General features: G+C 40.2%; 2 protein-coding genes across 5 annotated transcripts in view; one reads left to right on the forward strand and one right to left on the reverse strand.

Annotated features, from left to right (window-relative positions):
* Positions 1–2,752: 2,752 nt before the first annotated feature.
* Positions 2,753–4,082, forward strand: LOC125920933 (NHP2-like protein 1). The gene has a single exon (XM_049628150.1). It carries the CDS (start codon positions 2,796–2,798, stop codon positions 3,180–3,182), a length of 387 nt encoding a protein of 128 aa, XP_049484107.1. The 5' UTR covers positions 2,753–2,795; the 3' UTR covers positions 3,183–4,082.
* Positions 4,083–10,075: 5,993 nt separating this feature from the next.
* Positions 10,076–21,717, reverse strand: part of LOC125920897 (complement C5-like) — a 57,073-nt gene continuing 45,431 nt past the window's right edge. For all 4 annotated transcript variants that reach the window (XM_049628115.1, XM_049628104.1, XM_049628120.1 and 1 more), the window contains 5 exons: positions 20,517–20,711; positions 17,826–17,910; positions 15,852–15,925; positions 13,748–13,868; positions 10,076–10,278 (listed from right to left, as the gene is read on the reverse strand). In XM_049628115.1, the coding sequence (XP_049484072.1) occupies positions 13,783–13,868; positions 15,852–15,925; positions 17,826–17,910; positions 20,517–20,711 (440 nt within the window). In that variant the 3' untranslated portion in view covers positions 10,076–10,278; positions 13,748–13,782. The remainder of the gene's footprint in view (positions 10,279–13,747; positions 13,869–15,851; positions 15,926–17,825; positions 17,911–20,516; positions 20,712–21,717) is intronic.

The following is a 21,717-nucleotide window of genomic DNA, read 5'->3' on the forward strand; positions in this document are numbered from 1 at the left end:
ATCTTCCTTATATTTGTACTCATCTACCTTAGTACCTAATAGGTACTTTATTCTAAAGTAACAGAACCAATTTCTCTAGACATTTTCCAATTATTCAGATGTTTTAGGGTCACATTGGCATTCCTTGCTTTGAATTAATAAGGTTTTAACCTTACCAACATTTTAGTACTAAACTCATTAGAAAAATGTCACACAAAAGAGAATTTGATATACAAATTTCACTAAAGATATTTCTTGCATGTTATTGAGGTGATAAAAAAAAATCTTCCATGATTGTCTGACAATCTAGTACATTTATTTCAAAAGGGAATCTGTGAAATGATTAAACTGGGTTACGAAAGATGGGTCAAGTTAAAACAAACAAAGTCCTTTTGCCATCATTTTCGGGAAAAGATACTTAGGAGAAAGCAAGAATACTCAAATCATCATAGATATCTGTGTTTTAAGCCCAAGGAAGTTTGCTTGTATTATAGAATCAATAGTGATAAATGATATTTGCAAACATTTCCAAACATTTCCAAACATATTGGCATATTTCTGTGAAAGAAAACACTTTTTATTTTTTTTTAATTAAAAAAAAATTTTTTTTAACGTTTATTTATTTTTGAGACAGAGAGAGACAGAGCATGAATGGGGGAGGGTCAGAGAGAGGGAGACACAGAATCTGAAGCAGGCTCCAGGCTCCGAGCTGTCAGCACAGAGCCCGACGCGGGGCTCAAACCCACGGGCGGCGAGATCATGACCTGAGCCGAAGTCAGACGCTTAACCGACTGAGCCACCCAGGCACCCCGAAAACACTTTTTAAAATAATGGATCTCAGAGGTCCCCACTAAAACCAAAATTCAATTCACAGATTTTCAAGTGTGTTTGAAACTTTTTAACTGCCTTTTAAACATGGCTCAGAGGTGGATTCTTCTTCACAATGTTGCCTTTCGGGGGTAGTTTTTAGCTTTTACACAAATATGCAACTCTAAAAGAGGAGAATCCAAGTCTGGCAGAAACTTTGCTGGTCATCTGGCCTTCCTGCTAATGCCATGTTGATTCTACCCTCAGGACAGAGCCCACATGACTTCACTTAGTTCACAAGGCCCCTCCTGATCTGGATTCTACTTGATTCTTCAGCCTCAATGTTGCCCTTCTTCACTCCAGTCAAATAGCGTAATTCCTTATTATTATTCTCGGAAGTCACCATGATATGAAGGTGTTCCTACCACCTAAATAGTCAGCCCAATACTATCACTATTATTCTTAACTTATTTATATCCTCAAGTTGGTGTGTCATCAGAAATATGGGATATATATGGGTTAGTGCTACCAGCACTGAAGAATGCAGCCCACTCAGTCTATTTGTAACAGCCGCGTGAGAGGGAATATTGGGGTACAAACTACAACTAATTGGGAACCTCATATATAAATATCTCTCCTTAGTCACTTGTCTTCCTATATATTTAAATGGACTTTTAAAAGTTTATTTATTTATTTTGAGAAAGAGAGAGAGTGAGCATGAGTGGGGAAGGGGCAGAGAGGAAGAGAGGGAGAATTCCAAGCAGATGTGGGGCTCGAACTCACAAGCCCTGAGATCGTGACCTGAGCTGAAACCAAGAGCTGGGCACTTAACTGACTGAGCCATCCAGGTGCTCCTATTTAAATGGATTAAAAAAAACGCTTAGCTACAATAGTTTACTGAAACAAAGTCTTGCCAAAAATTCCAATGTGTAAAATAGTTGGAGTAGAGGTGCTTTGAGAGAAGCACAGTGGGGTGCAGGCTGTCTGCCTGTCTCCCCCAGGTGCACCCCCAGGTGGCCCTTGAGGAGGCTTAATGGGAACTCTGGGGTCCCTGGGCACATGGTTTAAAAATTGTTGACTTAAAGTACCAACAACCTCTTCCAAGCGTTCTTGCTTCACTTGGTCCTTTCCCGTTACTTCTACTAACATCTCCAAGTCCAGCTTGAAATTAGTTTTTCAGTTGATCAGGACAAAGGAGAAACTAATCTCTTTTTCATCTCGTGCCCAAGAGCCACTGCTTTAGCTGCAAATTAAAATTCCTCTCCCAAGTGACTTGGGCTGTCAACACCAAGTCCTCTATAAGTCCCTTGTTCCTTCACAATCCTGTGCTTGTATCCTACAAGACCCCAGTACCCCAACATTGCTCAGCAATTCACCACAAGCTCCAAGAGGCCTGGTAGAGGATAATGGAAAGGTCGAAACTCTAGGTATATACCCCAGAAAATGTGCACACATTTGCCTAAAGAGACTAGCACAGGAATGCTCTTTGTAGCATTATTTGTCATAGCAAAATTTGGCAGCAACCTAGAACAATAGAAAAACGGTAAATACATGACTGTATTTTCATGCAATGGAAAGCAATGTTTGCTGATAAAACCAACCTGCAAAATGACACAAAGACCATAATAACACGAACATAAATTAAAAAAAATGCAAAGCAATGTTATGGCCTATAGACATTTACATCAGTAGTAATAACATAAACATGATTGTGAAAGATAAATACTGCATCAGGATAAACGGTAATGTCTGGGAAGGGAAGGAGAATGGGGGAAGGGGTAGGAAAAGGGTACACAGACTGTATCCCTTATGTTTTGTTTTAAAGGAAGATCTGAAGTCAGTATGGCAATATTTTATAAATAATTCAGGGGAGTTTCGCAGTAGTTATACTGGTGTTTGATACATCACTCACTGTACTTTTCTAAAAGTTTGAAATATTTCATTGAAAAAAAAGAAAGGGATTTCTGTGTCCTTGCGGTGCTGGGCAGGAGACCACCGAGGCAGACGCGATGACTGAGGCTGATGTAAATCCGAAGGCCTACCCCCTCGCAGACGCCCACCTCACCAAGAAACTACTGGACCTTGTTCAGCAGTCATGTAACTACAAGCAGCTTCGGAAAGGAGCTAATGAAGCCACCAAAACCCTCAACAGAGGCATCTCTGAGTTCATCGTGATGGCTGCAGACGCTGAGCCGCTGGAGATCATCCTTCACCTTCCGCTGCTATGTGAGGATAAGAACGTGCCCTACGTGTTTGTGCGCTCTAAGCAGGCCCTGGGGCGGGCCTGTGGGGTCTCCAGGCCTGTCATCGCCTGTTCTGTCACCATCAAAGAAGGCTCACAGCTGAAGCAGCAGATCCAGTCCATTCAGCAGTCCATTGAAAGGCTCTTAGTCTAAACCGGCAGCCTGTGCCCCACTCCTCACTGAGTCCTCCCCTTGGGGTTGTGTATCCTATTGTCTGTGTTAGCATGTAGTACCTCCGGCCACGTTCTCTTGTTATATCACAGTACTAAATCCGGGTTTTGCATTTTTGTATTATTTTTGTTTTACGGGGTGTTATCCGTATATTAATCCTCTACCCAGCCCAGTCTCCCATTCTCTGCCATCTTATCCTCCCTTTTGAAAACTGAACTAATGCGAAGAACAGGCGGAGACAGAGTGGTGATTCCATTCAAAGGCAGGGAAGAGCCAGGATAGAGATCTCGTTCCAGCTTTCAGGCGCTGACTTCCCCTTGTGTGCAGGACCTGATGGGTGTAAACACCATTCACTTTGTATCCCTCGTGCCTGGTGTACAAAATCATTCCATAAGCGTTTGCTCTCTATGGAGATTGTGTAGCATTTGGGGAGAAAGCATGTATCCTGTGAGGTTATTAGGTGTATGTCCAAGTGTCGTGTGCTAATCTGCCCCTGCCGTTTGCTTCGGTAATGTGGTATTGTTCCCCCTCTCCCCCAACTCCTAACCATGCCCCTGAGGGCAGCAGGGCAGCAGCATAGCAAAGATGTGCTGCAGAATTCCAGAAGCTGCCTGAGCAAGTTAGACATGGGGCAGTTGACCTAGGTCTTGAAGGAGTCCAGAGTGGCAAGAGAAAAGAGAATCAACTGATGCTGAAATGAAGAAGTCTCGTGAGTCCCGGAGGCCTGACTGGAAGCTACAGCAGAGATGCTGGAGTCCAGGAAACATCCTCTCTGGTGAATGCAAAGGTCTTCAGTGGACAGTTGGTACCAGCTCTGAAAGCCATGACCCCTGTTCCCTGCCACAGTGTGGGGCAGGTGTGTGTATTCTTCATCACATCAGAAGGACGGTGCTCGTGTGCCATTCTCGTGAGCATTCTAATAAAGAGATATATTCATATTCCAGTTAAAAAAAAAAAAAAGAAAAAAAAGAAAGGATGGTTTGAAGTGAGGCAGGCTCGAACTCAAATCCTAACTGCCTATCTAGGGATAGGATCTTGGCCAAATTAAGATCCACTTTCATTGTCTATAAAATCAAATGATAATTCTTCATAGAGCCGATGGGAGAATGATATGAAACATGTATGTAGTTCTTGACACATAGCGTGAATCTGAGAATGGTCACTGTTCTTCTTATTGGCTAGGACAGACTTATGACCTTCTACTCTTTTTTTTGGAAATATGTGCACAGCATCATGGCAATCTGTATTTGATACAGTTTTATTTTCCTGGCCGCTGCCGGGCAGACCACAACACCAACGGTAGCATGACTCTCAGGATGAAAGGTTATCTTTATCATCGAACCCAGCAGATTTTGCTTCCCACTTCTTTTGTTTGCAAATGTCAATTAAAGGTCTGGGATTAGATGACTAACATTTTAAGAATCTATCTAATTGCTACATCCTGAGAGTCTGATAGCCTAACTTAGCAAAGGAGCACAAAAAGGTTTCTACGGACCAGAACCTTTTTAGAAGGCATTTAAAGAAAATTTGCTTTTATGACATTGATTTCCATTAGCAGATTATGTGTACCCTACTATTTTCCTTATAAACCGTAAGAAGTCTTTGCTCAAAAAGGTCCTCCTCACTCTGACCCTTATGAAAGATACTGTTTGAAGCATTTTCTTATTTCGCAGGAGGAGGCTTAGTAATTAAGAAGGAAAGCCATAGGGGCACCTGGGTGGCTCAGTTGGTTAAGTGTCCAACTCTTGATTTCGTCGGCTCAGGTCATGATCTAACCGGTTCATGAGATCGAGCTCCATGTCTCTCTCTCCCTCTCTCTCTGCCCTTCCCCCACCTGTGAGTGTGCACACACTCTCTCTCTCTCTCAAAATAAGTAAATATTTTTTTTAAAGGAAGGAAGGGCATAAATGTTAATTCACCATCTCAACAAGACCTATTGAACTCCAGTGAATTTTAATAGGTGCTTTGTGAGAGCCAGACATAGAGGACATGTTCTCAACTTTTAAAGAACTTATCCAAATAATGACAACGTAATAGCCACCGATTACTAGCTCCTAATGTGTATCCATTATTGCAATAATGAAGTTACACAAATGGTCTCTGATCTGCACAACCACTCTGAAGGGTGCTATAACCTTCAGGTCACCAATGAAGAAACTGAGGCTCAGAAAAATACAGTGGTTTGCCTCAGGGAACACATCTAATAACTAGCAGAGATGGGGATTTGATTGTGGTAGGGTCAGTAGGAAAAAGAAGAGAGACATACCAAACCAGGCTGCAGTCTTAGCTTCTCTTTGACCCCTCCTCCAGCTATTTGTAATTGATTCTCCATTTTATAAACTCTATAATACTTTATACAGCCTTATCCACACATTCTGATTTTTATTTACACACTATTGTAAATTCTAGACAAAGGCTTAAAGGTACTACATGGGAATAGGTATGACATTAAGTGAAGGACTAATCTGACTTCTGTCCGGTTCTCTCTTCCTCACGGGGTGCTGAGGTAAGACTAGCTGATCAGACAACCAGGCAGATCGTAGACTGGGGAGATGACCTGACAAGGCTAGAGGTAGGCACAGCCAGAGAACAACCAGGTAAGCCACACCCTAGGAAACACGGTGATTCAAATCCAAGGATGGATGATCTTGTATTTAGGTCCTTGAGAGAACCCAAGTCAAAATGACCCAGCTAAGGCATTCCTGAATCCCTGCCATTACCTAGCAACACTAAACTTGTACACTAGAATAGCTGTTTCTCTAAAGATACAATGCTGGGGAAAGCTCCTTGTGCTCAGTACCACCACTAATGGGCACTTGCTTACCAGTCAATAATTCCCAAGCATACTCTAGGGGTGCCTGGGTGGCTCAGTCGGTTAAGCGTTCGACTTCGGCTCAGGTCATGATCTCGCGGTCTGTGAGTTCGAGCCCCGCATCGGGCTCTGTGCTGACAGCCTGGAGCCTGCTTTGGATTCTGTGTCTCCCTCTCTCTCTGACCCTACCCCGTTCATGCTCTGTCTCTGTCTCAAAAATAAATAAAAATTAAAAAATAAAAATTCCCAAGCATACTTTAAGTTCTTAAAGAGCAGCAGGTTCAGACAGCTCCTTGAAAGCGCCACCTGCTGGTAGTAACTTAACCTCATCCCAAAGCAGACTGGAATAATTTGTGCTGTGCTGATGGCCAGTGCTAACACCTAACACCTTCTCCAAGGTAGACTCAGACTTCCCTTTTCTCGTCCCTTCTGAGAACTAGTTTCTTCAGTTCCTGGAGAGAGCAATGCCTACCTTGCCTTCTTATAGGAATCCTGAAATGTGATATCCCTGAGCATTGGAAATCATATAAACATGTAAGGAGTTCTTATGATTATTTTTTTAAGCATCTTATCTCTCCTGCTTTATCAACTTCTTTCTTTCTGCCTGCAAACATGCAGAAGTCTCCATTAATTGGACAAAAAAAAAAAAAAAAGCCAAATATCACAGAACTTTTCAATGGATTTTTCTCCAAAAATCACTGCTAAACCTCTCAAAGGCTTAGTCTGCTCCCTTTTTAGAATTTTCTTTTCCTCCATTTATCCATGGACTCCCCCTCACCAGACTGCTGCACAGATATCTTCATGGAAGTTATTTAGAAAGAAAATAAGGAATGAATAAAATGATTGCTCAGCAGCAGAGGCCACTTGATGTTGGTTGGCATGATTTGGCATTGTTCTCATTTTACACACAAAGACCCTGATGATCAGAAAGGGCTCAAAGGAAGGAAGGGGGCCTAGAATCACACAGAAAGAAGTAGCCAAGGCCACCTGTACAATTTGAGGGTCCCAGTGTAAGATGAAAATGTAGACCTGCTTATTCAAAAAGTAAGAAAAGGTGCGGTATTAAAACATAAAAACCATTTCTTCTGTGGTCTCTTCCTCAACTTGCAATGGTGTTTTTTACTTGCTATTTTTAATGTCATTCTAAGTCAAGCAAAATCAAAGGTTTAAATTAATGGCGTGAATTTTACCATTCATCTTCATTTAGCGCGATGCTAGTTTTAAATGCTAATACAAGGGCCCTTAATTCATATGTAGAATCACCAAGACCACGCAGTTTGTTTTTCAGATCTCATACATTCATGTATACTTTGTTCTTATCAGAACATTGGAAATGCAGTGCAAAACAAACTCAATTGTTATTTTACTTTTTGACATGTGTGTATTCTACCAACACTCTCTACCTTTGCTTACTGAAGAATAAGAAAAGCCTGAATGGAAAAGGAGCTATGGGTTATCCTGTATTTCCCCTTCCTTCTGTGTCATCATATTTAGTTCAAGTCATTGGCTAATAACATGAACAAGAAAGAATATGATGAGTTTCCTCTGTCATTTGTGTTTCTTAGAATGCCATTGTGGTTGTTGTTTGTTTTTGCATTCAAACCAAGTTCTGGCTCCAAAGGAATATATGGCCTCTAAAGGCTGTCAGCACCCTGTTTGCTGAGTCATAGACATGACATACTTACTTTGTATTCACTTTGAGTCTCCCTAAACTGCATTGTGGGTCCACTGGTATTCTGTGTTCATGGGGTATCGTGAATGCTCTATGTGAATGGGGTGAAAAGGAATGGTGGGCACATGTGTTTGCACATATCTCCTCTGTTCACCTACATGCTCCATTTCCCCATCAGACTTATAAGACACAGGTTCAAAGATATAACTATTAATAAATTCAGAAGTGTGGGCCCTTTTGAGTGCTGGGCCCTCTGTGACTACACAAGCTGCATGTCCACGAAGCCAGCTCTGGAGTAGCAAAGCCAGGAGCAGAGCCATATAGGACTCCAAAGTCTCTTAACATCACATGGAGTCTCTTCAAATAGCACAGGGCAAGTAGCAAAGGGATTGCAATCTGGGAGGAGAATGATAAGGAGGAAGAAGTGTTTGGGAAGATGGTTGTCAAAAGGACACAATAGCTCAGTTACTTTAGGCAGACATACAGACTGGCATGAGCTAGGAGATATGACCTGGAAGCAAGCCAGCTCCCAAGGGTTGGACAGACAGTGTCCTAGCTTGTAGATGCTTAGAAAGCATTCCTTTTGGCAGCCAGCATCTACAGAGCACTTTCAAAACGAGGCAAAAGAGAGGCAGCCAGTATCAGGGGTCTAAGAAAGTAATATCTTAACAGGTAGGTCATGTTGGGATGCGTTCCTCAAGAGGCCAGGCAGAAAATCACATTAAGATGGACTATTGGCAAATAGGTAGGACCTACCTAACTATACGGCTGAGGTCAGGGGATGGCCACGATGGAGGCAGGGTCCCTGATCAAGAAACAGACCAGGAGGGGGAGTCATCATTTAATAGGCACAGAGTTTTTGTTACAAATCATGAAAAGGTTTGGGGTATAAATGATACTGATGGTTACACAACATTGTGAATGTATTTAATACCACTGGGTTGTATATTTATGAGTGGTTAAAATAATATTATGTTATATATATTTTACTATAATTTTTTTAAGCTGCAAAGAAAAAAGACCAGGGAGGAGGCAGACATTCAAAGATCAGAATTGAGGCATATATAATATGAGCAAGGAGAAGTAGATGCCAAATCCTATACCACATGTACTCAGCATTTAATAACATCTTGCCTCTAGACCACATAGAATCACTTCTGGGAGTTCTGCACTTTTCCCTTAAGAAAATAAGATCTTGGGGGATGATGGATGTGATCTGGCTGGGGTGAGGGTAGGGCCTCTTAAAAGCTTTTCCCTACTCTGTTAGGGGAGCAAGAAAGGCAGTTCAGTGTGGACATCTCTGGTGGCCTCTTCACTTGCTTGGACAGGTTTCCTCATCTGAGCAGCTACTATGCCAGCTACTGTGGGACAGAACCTGGGGCTGAGACCATAGGGATCTGGGAAAGAGGGAGGGCTAATTCTGCCACATAAGGGGGGGATCCTGTGCACCAAGCCCTGGCACAGGCCATGGGTAAGGGGCACCTTGAGAACTGCTAAGACCATGGTTTGGGCTTGGAATTGTCTCTCAGAATTCCCCAAGGGTCCTTGGAACCCCAGCCCCAGGTGCCACATGGGATCTAGCTTCAAGTGCACTTGGCGAGAAGGCCTGTATTAGCATCCTAGCTCACCCTTTTAAGAATAATGTCCTTCACCCTTGTGAAATTGGTGGAGTGCATCCCAGGTATCCCTGGCTTAGGAATGAAGGATGTGGTGGACAGGGATGGGAATGTTGCAGGGGGTGGCAAGAGGCTGGGATGAGATAGAGAGATGACTGGGCTGTCATTAGGGATGGAGAGAGATGAAGGATGGCTTAATCAGATGGAGAAGTCTGATAGCAGGAATAATCTATAAAGGATGGAGAAGAGAAAGAGAGAAGAGAGAATTGAGATTTAGGTGTGCCTGCAGTCAACCATTCAACAAATGTTCATTGGGCACCTAAAATGTACCAGACAGTGGTTGGGGCAGCAATGCAGAACTAGACAGGATGTTCAAGGAACTTGGGGTCTAGTGTTGAAGACAGACCATCAAATGAACAGTTAAACCAAACTGTGATGAGCGTTATGACAGGGGAGCTACACAGGGCCAGAGAAAGAAAATGAGTTTATAATAATTAGAATTAGGTTCTGCTGGGGCGCCTGGGTGGCGCAGTCGGTTGAGCGTCCGACTTCAGCCAGGTCACGATCTTGCAGTCCGTGAGTTCGAGCCCCGCGTCAGGCTCTGGGCTGATGGCTCAGAGCCTGGAGCCTGTTTCCGATTCTGTGTCTCCCTCTCTCTCTGCCCCTCCCCCGTTCATGCTCTGTCTCTCTTTGTCCCAAAAATAAATAAATGTTGACAAAAAAATTAAAAAAAAAAAAAGAATTAGGTTCTGCTGTATATAACACACAATCAAAATCACTGTTGCCCAAATGAGGTATATGTTTATTTCTCTCTCACATAACAGAAGTCCAAGGCTGCAATGGCATTTCCATATGTCCTCAGAGGCAGGGGCCGTTATTTTTTTGTTCCACCATGCTATCACCTAGCTTCCATCTTCAGTGTTACCTCATGGTCCATGTTGGCTGCTGGAACTCCAGCCATTGTTTGTAGGATGAGGGCTGCAAAAAGGAAGGCAGAAAAGAGACCCCTCCCTGTTGAATCCACTTGCTTTGAGCAGCCTTCTCCAAAGTCCCATACATACATTTCATTAAGAGACTTGGGAATAGGCTGTGTCCAACTTCAAGGGAAATGAAGGCCAGCTAAAATTCAGGTTTTGATAATAAGGGGGAAAGAAAGAATGAATTCCAGGTTAGTTAGTACTTGCTGACACAAGTGTTTTCATCTTTTGCATTCCATATTCCTGAATATCAAAACATGATGTTGAATTCTAGCAGAACTCCCAAAGATTATTATTTTTGGCAATACAGAGTATTCTTTTGTAATGAAAGGCAGAATTCATAAATATATTTAAATATTTCATTTTAAGACCTTGAGCTTATGGGGGGGGGGGAAGGTGAATTTTTCTGCCAGGAATGTACTCAACTAAGGAGATCTTTTCTCTGGCCATCAGTAGCCAGAGATGAGCAAACCACCACGAAGATACTCAAGGCAAGGGCAAGGACCCGGGGCCAAACAGTACAAATCAGGGTATCAGGTCAAGTTTGGTCAAGCATACCTTGCTATTACAAAATTATCTCAGTTGCAGAAAAAAAGGAAATTTCTATATTGATAACAGTGGTAGGTGGTGTTTGGGAATTTTTCTGTTTTTCTGCTTCAGCAGTCACTTCTTATTGCCATCTCAGTGCCCGCCACCTGAGTCAATGCTAATAACTGTGGGCTGAATGAACACTGGCAATGAATTTGTCTCTGAGAGATTCCCTCTTTTTACTTGCTTTAATATAGAATGACTTGAAATCCATAACTTCAAGTTGCCATAGTATTTCAAAGGAGTCAAGGAGCTGAGTACAAACCTGAAGGTTTAGTTATGGTGCCAGAATTTGGGGTTGATGTCTAGGTTTGGATCTCTACTACAGGGCTTGCTCCAGGGCCCTCACTTCTAATAAAAGCATTAGAAATAAATTAGAAATAAAAGTGGGCACCATAAATAAGAGCAATTCACTGCTTTTGATTCATCTGTTTAATAACCTCTTTCTTTTTTTAGGTAACCATTTATTTAGTGGCTTTATAATTAGGACAGCCAATCAAAAGTGAGTGACCCCATTACTGTTTTTAAAATGGAAATCAATTCCCAAGTAAGGTTAAGTGTGCTTTTATTCTACTTGAGGCCTTAATTAAAAGCATAAATAATACACATAAATCTTATGAATGCTGAACTCTGAAGGAAATGAAACTGAGCCTATTCCAATATATGAAGGAAGAAGTTAAGACCTATGTGAAGCCTCTGTCCAAAAGGCAATTAGCTGTCATTGCTGGCAGGTTACTCAAGCCAGTGAGAATTGTTACCAAATAATGCGTCTCATTGAGGCAAATCATGCCACTGAAAAAGACTTCTACCTGAACTTTTCTTAAAATGCTTTTTGAACAAAAGTGAATCCAAATCTATGATTCTCTCAAATAATTAAAGTATTTAGAAGAATATAATTTACGAAGCATCCTTACTATGTCATCCTGTACATTTGTATTTATTTAAACATTCATTCTTGTCCAAGGTGTTTTCACATCCATGATCTCATTTGGGCTTTACAACTCTAAACATGGTGGTTAGGATAAATGTTGAGTTCAGAGAAGCCAGGTGACTTGCTCAGGTTACACAGCCAAGTATGAGCCATTCCTGAGCTCGCATTGAGACCATGCGTTTGTTTGACAGTCGTGCACACGCTCTGGGCAGGCAGGTGCCGAGGATGCAATCATAGAGACAGTCGCTGCTGCTCTCAGGGAGGAGCTTCAGTGTGTGGACTCGTGAATCAGTCTGCTGGGGTTGGGTCCTGGTTCTGCTACTCACTGTTTGACTTGCACAAATTAATCGCTGTGTGCCTCAGTTTCTCTATCCGTAAAGGGAGAACAAATGAAATATCTACTTCATAGGGTTATGGTGAAAATTAGGTAAATGAATTCTTGCAAAAAGCTTAGGATGGATCTGACCTTGATTAAGTCCTCAGTAAATGTTAGGTCGGATTAGTAGGAGACTCAGACATTAGCTATATAAGCATGCTTACGAGTGTAATGATAGACTTGAGATAAATAGAAAGGAAAGTAACAGTTCTATCAGGGCTTGGGGCTAATAGAAGGTTCCCCAAGAAAATGGCTCTCACTGGAACTCTGAAAGACAAACTGGTGTTAACTATATGGTCATTCCAGACTGAGATTTGGGGTTTTAATTCCTGGATTACATATTCATTTTTAAATATACTGCAACTCTTTTTTTTTTTTTAAGGTTTTTTATTTTATTTTTTATTTATTTTTGAGACAGAGAGAGACAGAGCATGAACGGGGGAGGGGCAGAGAGAGAGGGAGACACAGAATCGGAAGCAGGCCCCAGGCTCTGAGCCATCAGCCCAGAGCCCGACGCGGGGCTCGAACTCACGGACCGTGAGATCGTGACCTGAGCCGAAGTCGGACGCTTAACCGACTGAGCCACCCAGGCGCCCCTATACTGCAACTCTTAGTACAATTTATTTAAGACCAATTTGTTGATCTAAAGCATATGGAATCAATTATTTTCTATAGTGAAAAGAGCACAAGCCTAAAAGTCAAAAGACCAAAGTTCTAGGTTTAGGTCTGCCATCAACTCACTGTAAGACTGGGAAGGGTCCTTTAGTCTGCTTCTGGGAATAATTTAGAAGTTCAAAAGAATGTTTTACCTCTAAGCCTACTAGGGTCTGGCTGCAATAAACTGTCCATGGTTTCCCCTTTCCATATGTATGCTGTTTTATCACCATAAAATACTCCAGTCGTTATTTCTACTTGTGAAAATCCTACCCATTCTCTGAGATCTATCCCAAATGTCCAGAGTGATGTGGGGGTGGGACAGAGATGATTTTATCTGCCAATCCTCCTACTTTTACAGAGGAGGGGACTTCCACTGCCCTCCCCACCATTAGCTAGTACAAGAAGACTTCTTTGTTTTGAGGTGAAATTCATATAAAATTAACCATTTTTAAGTGAACAATTCAGTGGTATTCAGTACATTCACAATATTATGCAATTACTACCTTTATCTAATTCCAAAATATTTTCATTGCTCAAAAAAACAAAACGAAACAAAACAAAAAAGCCTTACCTATCAGGCAGTTACTCCACATCTCTCGCAGCCCCCAACCCCACCACTGGCAACCACCAGTCTTGTGCTTCTGTGGATTAATTTAAGGAAGACTTCCCTCAACTCCCACCATTCCCAACAAAAATATGACCTTATTCTCACCTAAACTTCCATTCCTTTTCTCTGGCGATACGTTAATTATATACAACTTGAGAGTCTCTCACTCCTTCCCCCCCACCCCAATCCTCCCTGATGTCAGACCCTTTTGCATTAAGGGCGGTGTTCATGCCACATTAAAGTGAATTGTGTGTAGTGGATTTACCATCAGATTTCTCAGCCCTTGACTCTGGTGCCACATATTTACCTACTTGCTTAGGAACTTTGGTGTGGGAAACTGTCCCTCTTAATTGACGATCGCCATATTGTTGTCTCTGACCAGGAAACTGTCTTTGTGCACCTGGAGCTGCAGCACATCAGCAACGCACAGACCTGTGAGGGGTGACAGCGCACAGAAGCACATTATTCTCTTCTTCTTGAAAGTTCTACTTAGTGATGCTTATTTCTCGAATCAATTAATACTTAGTCTCCTACCATGGGCTACTGGTCTAGCTAATGCAGATACAATAGTGAACAAGACAGGCAAAATCTTCCCTCTAGTCACGAAGACATAAACAACATGTGATAAACTATCAGGCAGTGACACATATAAAGAAGATAAGGTCCGGTACACAGATTGGTCAGGGGAAGCCCGGAACCTGTGGCAGAGTGAGCCACGGGGCTATCTGGCGGGCAGGCCTTTGTCGTCAACATTCAAATAATGGCCGTAAACAAAGAGGCCTTATTATGATTATTTGTAAAGTTAAAAAAGTACCCTTTTGGTTATAGGAAAAATCAAACTTATATAAACAGTAGAAAGAATGGCATAATGAACCTCCACGTTCCCACTACCCAGCTCAGTGATTATTATCAACTCATGGCCAGTTTTGTTTCCTCTGTACCCATCTCTCCTGAACTTCCTGAAATATCTTGAAGCAAATCTCAGTATCACGTTATTTTCTCTGTCAATATTTCAGCATATATCTCTCAAAGACAATAACTTCCGTTTTTTTAACCTCACTGTCAAAAACAATGAGAGTTTTTAGTATCATCAAATATCCACTCAGTGTTCACATTTGCACCATTAGTTTGTGAACTTCAGCCACCACCACCACAACAAAACATTAGTAACTTCCATTAGCCTGAGAATCATTTCCTTAAGGCACTGGATAAAAATATTAAGTACACACGCACAACATTTTTTTAGGCACAGTCTGTTCAGCTCCAGGTATAGGCCTGAATGTTCTTAGCTTGCAATGACTGCTAAGACAGGGAATGATGGCAATGCATCCTGGTGATTCCTGTGCACTTTTTCGCCTAACACTTCAATATTTTTGGCCACCATGTAATAGGAGATGAACACAAGTACATTACTCAGCTGAAAGCAGCCAGCAAATGAGGAACCAAGTACTATGACACAACGTCCATTTGCCCCACATATTTTCATCGGCTCCATTTGGCCATCAGCTTCCCCAGACGTCTACACATTTCTCCATAACTCAGCCACCACAGCCATCCCTCACACAACCTTCTGTTTAGCTACCTTTACTTGTGTTCTTTTTAAAGATTAAGTACTGTATGTACTATAATATTTTCTGTTAGAATTTAATATCTTTGGAACTTTATCAGATTATTGTTCTTTTGTTGCTGTTGTTAGTGCTCTGGTTACAAAATTGCATAGTTTTTTTTTTTTTTTTTTTTTTTTAGCAGTCTGTCTCCATCCTATTTTTCAGTGTAGCCAAAGACATTAATACATTATGGAAACCATTTAATGGGTGAAATATTGAATTATAAAAAATGAAATAACTTTTTTTTTTAATTTGAGAGAGAGAGAAGGTGTGCACAAATGGGGGTGTGTGAGCTGGGGAAAGGGAGAGAGAGAGAAAAAAAAATTCCCAAGTAGTCTCCATGGTCAGGCAGAGCCTGATGTGGGGCTTGATCTCACAACCCTGGAATCACGACCTGAGCTGAAATCAAGAGTCAGATGCTCAACCAACTGAGCCACCCAGGCACCCTTCAAATAAATATCCTTAAAAATAATTTACAAATGATATTGATTTGCACTGTTACCCATAGTTTGAGGGAAAACTCAGTAATGAGTCCTGTTTTTATCCTCCACCTCAACCTCCCAGCAAATCATAACAGTTTTAGGAAAGTAGGAACTTAAAACTGTGGCTCATATAATGATGGCTTACAAAAACATTAAATGAACAAAATATGTTCAAAAACATATAGATAACTCTTTTTCATACGAGCTTACAATGAGAGTCTAAAATATGCTATCGCCAAAGTTCTGGATAAACTGTCAATAAAATGATAAACATATTTCAATGAATAAACTGCTCCTTAATTCAGTATATCATACTAGCTGTTTACCTTGATTTGAGATGCCAACACCTTGAATTTCCCAGGTAGGTAGAGAATCAGGTAGCGTCAACTCTATCTGATTCCTAGAAAATAAAATATTTCACAGCTATCACACACAGGTGAGCCTTAGTTAACCTGGAACCAATTTAACATGGTCTATTAATCAGAAATGTTTACAGTTTTCACATATGGGCTCTTGAAGCAAATCACAAGAAAACAAAGTTAAATCAGTGACCATAGGTGGGGAGAAAGTCAAGAAAAGAACAAAGGACAACAAGGGACTCCTACATTCTCAGAATGATTGCCTATACACCAATTAAGTTGAAATATATGAAATTGCTGTGTGGGTCAAGAATGTTTGGTTACAGGCATATACATGTGGTTTGGCATAGATTGAATGTTTGTATTCCCCCCAAAATTCATACATTGAAATATAATCCCCAGTGTGATGGCATTTAGACGTGAGATCTTTGGGAAGTGCTCAGGTCATGAGGGTGGAGCCCTCATGAACTGAATTAGTGTCCTTACAGAAGAGGTCCTGGGGAATTCCCTCATTCCTTCTGTCATGGCTATCCGTGAACCAGAAAGTGGGCTCTCACTGAACATTAAATCTGCCAGTGCCTTGATCTTGGACTTCTCAGCCTCCATAACTATGAGAAATAAATGTCTTGTTTATAAGCCACCCAGTCAGTGGTTTTCTGTTATAGCAGCCCAGATGGATTAAGACATGGTTCAACATACTCCCATGTTTTGTTTTCATTGCCCTACTTTTATAAACTGAAAGGGCTGTGATAAGTTATCAAATTAAAATTATATTATTTTCAGTGAACTCTACTTTTAAGAAAAGTAATCAAAAACAATTGAAACAAAAAGGAATTTTCAGAATATCAAAGTCCATTTAGTCTAAACAGTACATTTCCTAAGTGCCTATCATGTGCATGGCACAGTCCTAAGACTAAATACAGGGATAAGTAACAAGCTGTCTGCCTCAAATAACTTATTCTAGAAGAGGAGAGAAATATGTAAACAAATACATGATCACAGAGGTAATAAGGGCTTCAATTCAAGCAGTAAGAATGCAGAGAGGTAAGTATTTAATTCTTTGGGGGCCACTTTCTGGTGAACCCAGTGTCTGAGTTGGTTGTCAAATGTGAAATGCCTTTTGTTAGGAGTGGAGGGTTAAGAAAGAGGATTTCCAGGAAAAGGTAAGAAAACTGCACAGACCAAGTACTGCTGGAGCACAGAGGGCACAATAAAGGATAGTGGCAAGGGCTTCTGGGAGATGGGCTGGAGCCATTGGCAAGAGCAGTGGATGAGAGGGTCTTAATCTACATTGATTTTGCCTGATGGGTCATGGAGAAATGGTTTTAGGTGGGGAAATGGCATGATCAGATTTGGATTTTAACATAATCACATGGGTGGCTGTGCTTAGAGAGTGAATCAGAGAAGTGGATAGAGCTGGAATCAGGGAGGGTAAAGGAGGCTGTTGGGCATCAGGCAAGTCATGATAACTGAAGAAAAACTGATCATTTCTCAAACCTTATGGATAATCGGTTATTTACAGCGTGTGTTTATAATACAAGGAAAATATTGCCTTCTCTTATTTGTTATGTAGATAAATAGCATTGGAAATACATACCTAAATGGATGATATACATTGTTGGTGTGTTTGTTACACACCAGAGTCTGTTTAGAAGTACTGAAACAACTACACAGAAGTATAATGCCCAGATATCACCCCAAACTACATGCTCAGTATAAGTTCAAGGTAAGTGAAATGGCATTCGTCTACAAAGATCAGTGCTCAGTTAACCCTGCTACTGAGGGAAAAACCAGCCCAATAGCCAACCAAATTAACCTTGATCAAATGTCAATGCTATCTTTAATAATCAAAGAAACCCTCTGAAGATTGACAGACCACTTATATATCATATTTGAATAATTTTTAAAATTCCTAAGGAAAATAATAAAATCTTAGAATACCTTTTAGAGACATGATGTACTTCCCATAACCCGTTTTCTAAAAAAATGCTTCTTTCAAACATTATTGGGTACCTGCTTGATGGCTCTAAATTAAAAATATGAAAACACAGGGTAAACATAACATACAATAGAGTTACATGTTAAAGCATGATGGCTAACTTTAAATTAAATATTTTAACGAATTTGATCAAACATTTAATTTTTGTAATATCAAAATAGGAAAATAAAATCCTCGATTTAAGGTGTCTAATATGCATTACATGCAAAAAGCAAAATACAGAATGGTAACCTCCCATAGGTATAAAACAAAATGTTATACAGAGATACAGCTACAGGTGTAGACATAAATATTTACATAGGCAGAGAAAATTTCTGGAAAGATAAAAAATTTTAAACAATGGCAATGTCTTAGAAAGCAGGTAGTACAGGGGTCAGGAATTTTTACCTTGTACTTCACACTCTTCTATTACAGTATTGTTTTTGTAATGAAAACTAGTGCAAATTTTTAATAAAAGGGTAAAGAAGGATGTGCCAAAGCAAATCAACAAAAGGCAAGAAAGGATATAAAGAAACAATAAGGAAGCATATTCAATAGAAAATATAAGAGAACATGAATAAGTATAAACTCAACAAACTTGAGTGGGCTTAAAACATCTCATTAAAAGTTAGACATTCTCAAAACAGGTTAAGAAAAGAAAACTTATCTAGAAACAGATTTAAAAGCTATACAACAGCACCAAGTGATAGAGAAAAGTTTAAAATAAAGGGATAGAAAACCATATACAGGCCAAATACTGACAAAAGATAAGCTAGTAGTTAAATAATAACTTCTGATAAAACAGAATTCAGAACAATTTAAATGGGGTAAAAAAATATTTTATGTGGATAGAGTTACATTTTGCTAAAAAGAAGAGGTAGGCATAAACTATGTACGTAAGAACACAGCTTTGAAGTACATACAGCAAAAACTGTAAAAAATACAAGGAGACACCTGAATCAATAATTCATATGAAAAATAAATGTAGTTAACTTACAAAGTTAGAAAAAGAACAATAAAACAAAAAAAAAGTAGAAGGTAGAGATTAATGGACCATATAAAACAGAAAACAATTATAGACGTAATCAACAAAACTAAAAAATTGTTTCTTTAAAAAGATCAATATAATAGAGAAAGCTCTGGCAAGTTTGAGAAGAAAAGAGGACATGAATTAACATGGAAGGCATTATGCTAAGTAAAATAAGTCAGGCTAAGAAGGACAAATATCATATGATTCCACTCATAAATGAAATCTAAACAAAACAAAAACAAAACAGTAAGCAAACAAAAAGCAGGATCAGACCTAAAAACACAGAGAACAAACTGATGGTTGCCAGAGGGAAAGGAAGTAAGGAGTTAGAAAAAAATGGGTGAAGGGGAGAGGGAGGTACAGGCCTCTCCAGACAGGCAATGAATAAGTCATGGGAACACAAGGCAGAGCATAAGGAAAACAGTCAACTGACAGAGCTTTTTTTAATGTTTATTCTTAAATATTTTGTTGATTTTCCTCTAAATTTTATTATTTGGCTTTTTTAAGCCTATAGGTTATATTACTTTCATATATTTTTTAACTAATAAAAATATTTTAATCATATGCATTCATAAGTTTAGAAAGATTTCCCAGCAATATCACTATTATTGAAGATTTAAGATAAGTTTTATATTTTAAAATATTTTTCAGAGCTTACTTGTTTATATACTTTTATAAGTTCATGGAAAGGCACAAAGAAGTTATTAAATCCTTTTTTTAAAAAAAGTTATTTAACAAGGAAAAAAATTGTAAGTATGAGAGGTAATAGATGTTAACTGAACTTACTGTGGTAAACATTTCACAATATATACATAATCCAAATGATTATGTTGTACACCTTAAACTTACACAATGTTATATGCCCATTATATCTCAATAAAATTGGAAAAAAACTAAAAATAAAAAATTTAAAAAATAATTTAAAAGTTACTGACTTTTTAAAGCACCAGATTAAACAAACATTGCAATATTTTTCTTAATTATGATCATGCCTTAACTTGCATGATCTGCACAGTAGGGCAGTTAAGTAGAATTCAGATGAAACCAAGGAAAATAGGTGGAAAAGGTTATTAAAATTAAACAAAATTGTAATAAGTTGTACTCATCAGGATTTTCCACGAAACCATGTGAAATTGAAGTAAAGGAAACTCTTTTCTGTATATACTTACTGGGATTTCTTCTACTTCTAAAATTTCTTATTGGTTATGCTTTATGGCAGAATCAATAATGATATTTTGATTCTTCAAAGTCTCCTATTGTCTTTTTGCAAGATTTTAAGTATCATGTGTGGTCAATGATGTGTGTACAAAGTGAGTATCACAGAATCATTCCGTCAAATATTTCCATTTCACAAACTAGCTCTTAGAGGATAAATAACGACCTGCAAACGCTACACACTGAGTTAGTGAGAAAGCTGGTCAGTGGGACTAGTGGGACTAGTGGTATCCAAACTAGTATTATTGTCACTGACCACTCTGTTTTTTTCAAGCCAAATTGGCAGGAGTTCATACTTCATCTTTCCTACATGAAGCCAAATTTGGAAGTACTTCTTCCAATGGCAGCACAGACTCTGCTTGGCACCCTCTTACTGTACTGCACACAAAACAGGAGCGCTTACACATACCATGCCTTCCAATCATTACATGGATGTAAGACGTGTCCTCCCGCAGTTTATTTGCCAGCTCACAACACTGAGAGAAAGCTCTGGAACAACGTGGGCCAAGGGTAATCTTTGCAGCTCTCTGCTCACAGCTCTCCTCGCTTTTAAAGGCTCCGTCATAACAGCACTTCTGGATCAATGGGTGTTTGAACGTGGATGCTGAGATAATACAACTGCTCTTAGTCAAGTACAGATTCAAAGTCTTGGGGCTAGACTTACAGGCCCTGGTTCATCTTCCTCCCTGGTACCCCCGGCTCCACCCCCTCCAGCACCAATGGTCAACCAGCCCCTGCTGGAACAGCTATCAGAATGGGAAGCTGCTTCCTCTCCAGGCAACCTGTTCCATTTCAGAGAGCTCTAATTGCTGAAAAACTCTTCCTGACATCTTCTAAATCAAACTCTCACTCCTATTTCTTTATAGGTACTCATAGAATTAATCCTCTTGTGCAGCAAAAGTCACATAACCACCACTTCCTTGAATATTTGAAGACAGTCATCATGACTACCTAAATCTCATCCTTTCTCCAGTAAACATCCCTGAGGCTTTTTTATTTGGACCATGTTTTCACAGGATATGGTTTCAAAGCCCTTGTACAGTCACTCTCCCCTGGACACGCACTTGGCCAAGAAGGTCAAGCCAGCCAGCACAAAGTCTAAGTGAGTGAATAGAAGAGTAAGATAGTACAGATAGGGGAAGAGACTTGTCCCAGTGGGTGTAGCTGCTAAGAGGCAGGGCCGGGGCTGGAGCTAAGAGGCAGCATCATGTAGTGAAAAGGCCACTGGGCCACAGAATAGAATCTCTGACACTTGTGGCTGCCCCACCTCTTCCAGTCATCTGGACTTTGCAACACAGTTCAGTTTTCAGAAACTCATTTTGCCATCATTAAATGATTATAGTTTCTGCCTAGCCTCGGTCAGAGTGTGGCTTTGGTGAGAAAGAGCTTTAAAAAGAATAAAGCACTGGGGCACCTGGGTGGCTCATTTGGTTAAGTACCTGACTTCAGCTCAGATCATGATCTCGCGGTTCGTGGGTTTGAGCCCTGCATCAGGCTGTGTGCTGACAGCTCGGAGACTGGAGCTTACTTTGGATTCTGTGTCTCCCCCTCTCTTTACCCCTCCCCTTCTCACTCATTCTCTCATTCTCTCTCTCTCTCTCTCTCTCTCT

This window comes from Panthera uncia, chromosome D4, assembly GCF_023721935.1.
Source record: "Panthera uncia isolate 11264 chromosome D4, Puncia_PCG_1.0, whole genome shotgun sequence".
Classification (NCBI taxonomy): Eukaryota; Metazoa; Chordata; class Mammalia; order Carnivora; family Felidae; genus Panthera; species Panthera uncia.